The 6,256-nt window shown below is 34.5% G+C and overlaps 1 protein-coding gene across 6 annotated transcripts in view; it reads left to right on the top strand.

Moving 5' to 3' along the window:
* DPYD (dihydropyrimidine dehydrogenase) overlaps positions 1-6,256 on the top strand; it is an 851,840-nt gene that overhangs the window by 500,076 nt on the left and 345,508 nt on the right. For all 6 annotated transcript variants that reach the window (XM_032248001.1, XM_032248002.1, XM_032248005.1 and 3 more), the window contains one exon: positions 1,524-1,688. In XM_032248001.1, coding sequence (XP_032103892.1) covers positions 1,524-1,688 — 165 coding nt within the window. The remainder of the gene's footprint in view (positions 1-1,523; positions 1,689-6,256) is intronic.

Below are 6,256 nucleotides of genomic sequence, written 5' to 3'. Positions count from 1 at the left end.
AACACCAGAGGACCCACTGAGTGAGCTTCACAGAGCCACCTGTAGGGATGTAGAACATACATTTAAGCATTTGCCAAGATGGAAATTGACCCACTAGGCTTGAGCTTCCTGTGGTAACTCTATTTGTCATTTTACCCATTAAGATTGTGAAACATGGTTTCACAATAGCAAATCAAAGCAAGGCTGGTGATGTTGCACACAATTACAATAGAAATGGAATGGCTTAATTAGTAAAAAAATTAACTGGCATGATTCCTATAAGTTAAAATGTACATATTTAAGGAGGTTTATTGTAACATTTATACCATTTATTTTATAATATACTAATTCGAATGTAAAAGTGAATGTAAATTACCAGAAATTAACATGCAATGTGAAGAAAAGTCCTTTTATCCTCTGCAACTGTAGCATTTGGCAGATTCAGGAATAAATAATCTTTTGTGGCAAGGGTATGCCTTATCAAACATATGCAGATCAGCACTAATTAATGCTAATTAAGGTTTCCTGTCTATCTAGTTGGAAAAACGTCCAAATGTTATGAAATCCAGTTAGTATGCCTATTACGCTAATTGTTTTATATGGGGTGGTTCTTAATTAAAATATGTAAATTGACCTTAATTGCTATATACTAATGGGGGTTCATGTTATCTTACTAAAAGTGACAAGATGGTGAGGAGGGGTACTTAAATGACTAATTCTGATAAATCCTTAACTAAATGACCTTTACTCGAAATTAATTTTAATTGGAAGTTGGCAAAAGAAACATTTTTCTTCTTTGTTTCTTTTTAGTTTTAAGTAATGGAAGGATGTCATTCTTCTTTGTTAATATGGCTTTAGAAGCAGTTGTAGATTGTTAATTACACTTAACAAGCAAGTTAATTTTACTGTTTACTGTTTATTGGTATCAGGAAATTATTGATATATATTGATATATTCATTTCGGTCTTGGAAAAAATGACTTTCTTCTCATTGAATGTGAATATATAGTTATAATCCTATAGGTAATTTGACCCAGCCAGTTTGTTAGAATATGAGTTAATGGTTGATGAGCCAGTAATATTAATATGTATTCTTTGGCTGATTTACATTGGAATTACTTTGTTTTAGAAAAAAATATATACTTTAAGCAAACATTAACTCTTATTGGAGTTAAACTATGATTGGAGATACCTAGATTAAATAGACAAATGATAAATTTTTGCAGACCTATTATGTTTTTATTATTTAATTGCAACCAAATTAAAATGTGTATGCCCTAAATCAGTGTTAATGAATATAAATATACTTATTTTTGCACTATTCTAAACCTAGAATTACAAGAAGTAATTTAGCTAACACTAACAAATACTTCATTTTACCTTTTTATTTGCAAATAGTTTATGTTCAATTCTACATATATTAAAAATTCCTCTGCAAAAATGTGGGAAGCGACTTCAGAAAATATTGTCATATGGAAATGAGCAGATAATAAGATTATAGGTTCTTTGTCCAAAGGAGACTCAGTATCTTTACTCTTTCATCAGGACATTGTGACAAATGTTTCACCCAGAATCATCAGGGGGACCACCTCTGGCCCCATGTATGGCCCTGGACAAAGCTCCTTTCTGAATATTGAGCTCATCAGTGAGAAAACAGCTGCATATTGGTGTCAAAGTGTCAATGAACTAAAGGCTGACTTTCCAGACAACGTAAGTGTGATTTAACATCTAAAACAAGAGAATTGGCATAAGTTGGTGAATGTTTATTTAAACATCCAATTCATAGACTTATAAATATTAATGTGTATATTTTATTAAAGAATCTGCCAGTTGCTTTGCTGATGCATTGAAAGATAAAAAAGAAAGAAAAGCTCAAGAGCTCAGACAAATCCACACAATGTAAGGCTTTGTTATAAATGGGTGCCATGTAAGATGGAAGAAGTATCTACATAAGCAGAAGGAAGAGAAATGAAATACTCATTTTATTGAGTTGGTTTTCACTGTATGTGGCTAGTATTTATGACGGTGATGACCTTAGGAAGAAATTGCAGACTGTAAATCATTTTAAATATAAACCTGAGGCAGAAGCAGCATATCTTCCTATGAAGTTTATATTTTTTCAGTGGGAAATAATTTACCAAATAATTTTGACACTCTTACAATAAATTAGCCAACTATCTTTTATAAAATCTTTTTTTTCTTTAAAGAACCATGCATAAATATTGCAGTAAAATCAGGCTTTAATAGTCTGGTGAGGTTATCCTTAGTGTTGTTTATTTATTGTTCCTCTCCTTCCCACCTCCCTCTTCCATTTCCTTTTTTTTTCCTACTCCCTCTCCCTCTTACTGTCTTCTTCCTCCCTTTTCCCCTCAGTCCTCCTCAATTCTCTGTCTCTTTCAAACACACACAACTTATTTCTCTTCCTTTCATTCTTTCAATGAACTGATAGTGAATGGAGGTTGAAGTTTGAGGCAAGGTGTGTGTTTATGTCATGGAAATTTTTTTTTTACCTATATATGTCTCTCAAAGACAAAAGAGAACACTTAAGTATGCTAATGATAAATATTTTTAAATCTATTGAAATTTGTGCATGTTTGTCTACAAACTGATAAATTGCAAATTCTTACAAAGGAATGTGGAAATCACACAACTGCCTTGCCCAGGAATATAGAAATCACACAACTGCCTTGCCCATCAAGTTTTTTTTTTTTTTTTTTTTCCTGTGTTAGACGGCTCTAATTATTTCAAAACTCTCTTAACTTGAAATAAAATATATGCATGTAGAACAAATATAACTTATCTTCCACAAGACAGTCTTTTAGTTGTGAGAGGAGTTATCAAGACATGTCTAAAATCTATAGTTTCTGATTATTAGGAATTTTTCCCTTTCTGAGCTTAATTTTAAAAGTATCCCTATTTTCACATTATATAATTAACTCTATATAAGAATTATGCTGAGCTATTTGTTTTTTAAAGGATCCACATCTTTTGGGAAGCTTTTCTCAGAATGATAAGGACAAAAAAAATGGTCAACTATAAAAAGAAATAATATGTTTGTAAACTTGATCTACAGTATTAAATACTTTGCCAGATACTGAACATGCAACATAATAATAATGACAATAATATGTTATGAGCATTCATACAGCACTAACTCTGTGCTAGGCACAGTTATAAAAGTTTTATTTATTTAAAAGTCGTTTGATTTTTTTGAACAGCCTTGTAAGATAGGTAGTGTTATTTTTTCTATTTCACTGATGAGGAAACTGAGGCATGCAGAAATTAAGTACCATGTCCATCATTACACACCCAATATATGGTGAAGCTAGAATTTGAACTTGAAATTTGCTTTTACCGTCCATGCTTCTGTGTGATAACAGCACTCTCCGGTGCAGTGCATTTGCCTATGTTGTCCTTAAATATTCAGTATTACTCTTTTTGAAAAACTAGAGATGGGGTCCCCCCCAACTCTGTAGCCCAGGCCAGAGTGCAGTGGCACCATTATGGCTTACTGCAGCCTCCAGCTTTTAGGCTCTGGTGATCCTCCTGCCTCAGCCTCCCAAGTAACTGGGCCTACGGCCTCATGCCACCATGCCCAGCTACTTGTTTAATTTTTTTGTAGAGATGAAGTCTTGTTATGTTGCCTAGGCTGGTCTTGAACTCCTGGACTCAAGCAATCCTCCTACCTCAGCCTCCCAAAGTGCTGGGATTACAGGTGTAAGCCACTGTTCCCAGCCCAGTATTACATTTTAATGCAATATGAGAACAATATGAAATATAATTTCTAAAATACTGCTTCAGTAGTATCTATATAAGCTAATATGTCTGAAAAAAATCATTTTCCTGGAAAATAACTCCTATCAATTGATTGTCTTAACTTCAAATGATATTTTTTCTCTTTTTTGGGTTGGAGCAAGTTGTTGTAATAATGACCACCAAGAAATGACAGTAAGTGGACAAGAAAGCTGAATGAAACGCTTGCTTTGTGATTCTACACTCAAGTAGAAAGAAGAGACATAGTTAATGTTCTTTTCAATTTCCCTGGGGATAATTTTCTTCTCTTAATGGTTTTCCTTGAGAAAACACTGCATCCTTTTCTTGTTTCTAATTCTTTTCCCTATTTAGATTATACACATTTTTCCTTTTCTGTATTCCTAAAACTAATTTCTAATATTTTTACTCCTCATGTCAAAGATAACATTTTAAATACAATTAAAATGGCATTCCCATTTGAACCCATAGAAATAATGTGTGTGCACCTAGATATTGCCATGCTGAGAGTAGACAGTCCCCCACTGTTTTGGAATTATTCTGATGGGTTTGCCCAATGAGCTGAATGAAAGAAGGTGACCCTTCATTTTCCAAGTTTAATTATCACTCTCACTGGAGTTTTTTCACATCATTCTCGAGTGCATGACTGCCACCTTTAATGACAGGGACTGGACAATTCAACCCACTGTGGCAGCTTCTAAGCAAAAGCTAACTTTTCTGATAAAAAGAATTGTGCTAGATGGGGATATAGGTCAGCTAATATCAGTAGCTGATATCTCTGTTTCAAGAGAGGGTGAGCACCAGTTGACCATGAACCAGAGGAGACAGCAATGAATTTCTTGAATGTAAAGGCAGCGAGACCTCTGAAATATATTGTAAGGGTTCATCTCTGAATTGTCAGTTATACTAAAGCCTACATTCACATTAGACTTCTGCTTGGCTTTCAAGGTTTCCTTTTATTTATCTGTGAATTAAATTTGGCACATTGATCATTGTAGTGACAATTCATTACTAAGAGTTTTTTGTTCCTAAGTTGAGATTTTGTAATGCTTGTTATTAAATATACAGAATAACTAGGGCTTGCAGAAGTGAATTTAAAGTGAATCCTTTTATTCTCAATGCAGAAACCTTATGAATCATATATTTCAGGCCTGGGAAAAAATGTTTTAACAAAAAAATACATGCTGCACTTTGAACGCACTGAATTAGGAAGCAAAGACTGAAATTTTTTTATCATTTGTGGCAGCTAAAGTTGGAAGCAAAAAGTAGGGCTTCAGCAGTGAATCAACTAGTGAAGATAGAAAAGGAAATGATGGCTTTGTTAGAGAAATTAATAAAGGAAGAACAATTGATATGTAAATATATTACAGTACACCTCATTTCTGTAAAAAAACACTTTATCAGTTAATTACTGAGAGATCAGCATTGTGCACATTAAGTTCAAACTGACTCCAAAGAAGTTGATCTACATCAGCACTCCTGAAGGTGCTTTACTGTCAGCCTCTAAATATTGAGTTCTTAACATTTGATGTGTACCATGGACTCCTGAGTCACGCTGGTGAAGGTTAGGTGCCTCTTTCCAGAATGTTTTTGAATGCATAAAACAAAATTTATAGGTTAAAAGGATTCTCACTATCTCACTCAAAATATATGATATAGTAATATATGCTTTTTTTAATTAAGTCACTAAGTAACACAATCTAGTGGTGGGTCTGATAGCTACTAAAATTTTGATGTCATGGTGAGTATATGTACTTGCGATTACTACAACTCTACTGTGATTTTCTGTGATTTTTCTTGGTGCAAAGTGACAGATATCAATAGTGCCGCTATGGTTTATTGTATTCATCATCTTAAAAACATCAGACAATTGGCTGGGCACGGTGACTCATGCCTATAATCCCAGCACTTTGGGAGGCCAAGGCAGACAGATCACTTAAGGTCAGGAGTTTGTGACCAGCCTGTCCAACATGGCAAAACCCCGTCTCTACTAAAATTACAAAAAATTAGCCAGGTGTTGTGGTTGGCACCTGTAATCCCAGCTACTCTGGAGGCTGAGGCAGGAGAATTGCTTGAACCCGGGGGGTAGAGGTTGCAGTGAGCCGAGATCACATCACTACACTCCAGCCTGGGCAGCAAGAGCGAAACTCCACCTCAAAAAAAAAAAAAATCAGATATTTTATATATTTAGAAAGGAGAGCTTTATGGGCTAGGAAGCAGGCCTCTGGCCAAAACCAGAGACAGACCCTTCAAGGAAAAAAAGGTGAGACAGGAATTTATAGTAAAGGGGTTGGCTAAATATACATACAAGGTTAGAGAAGTGATGAATATTAATGAAGGGGTCTTAACACCTAAGTTACATGTTAGGTTATAGGAGAAACTGTGAATATTTATGAAGGGGTCTTAATGCATGTGTACTGAACAAACATGCATATTATATACATGCAGTGTTCACTTCTCAGTGGAGACTTAACATAGGAATGTATTACAGTTGAGCTCTATACATC

This window comes from Sapajus apella, unplaced genomic scaffold (genome assembly GCF_009761245.1).
Source record: "Sapajus apella isolate SASKATOON/1434 unplaced genomic scaffold, GSC_monkey_1.0 scaffold64, whole genome shotgun sequence".
NCBI classification, from domain to species: domain Eukaryota; kingdom Metazoa; phylum Chordata; class Mammalia; order Primates; family Cebidae; genus Sapajus; species Sapajus apella.
The sequence above is the reverse complement of the archived record's forward strand: the minus strand, read 5'-3'. Positions and strand labels throughout refer to the sequence as shown.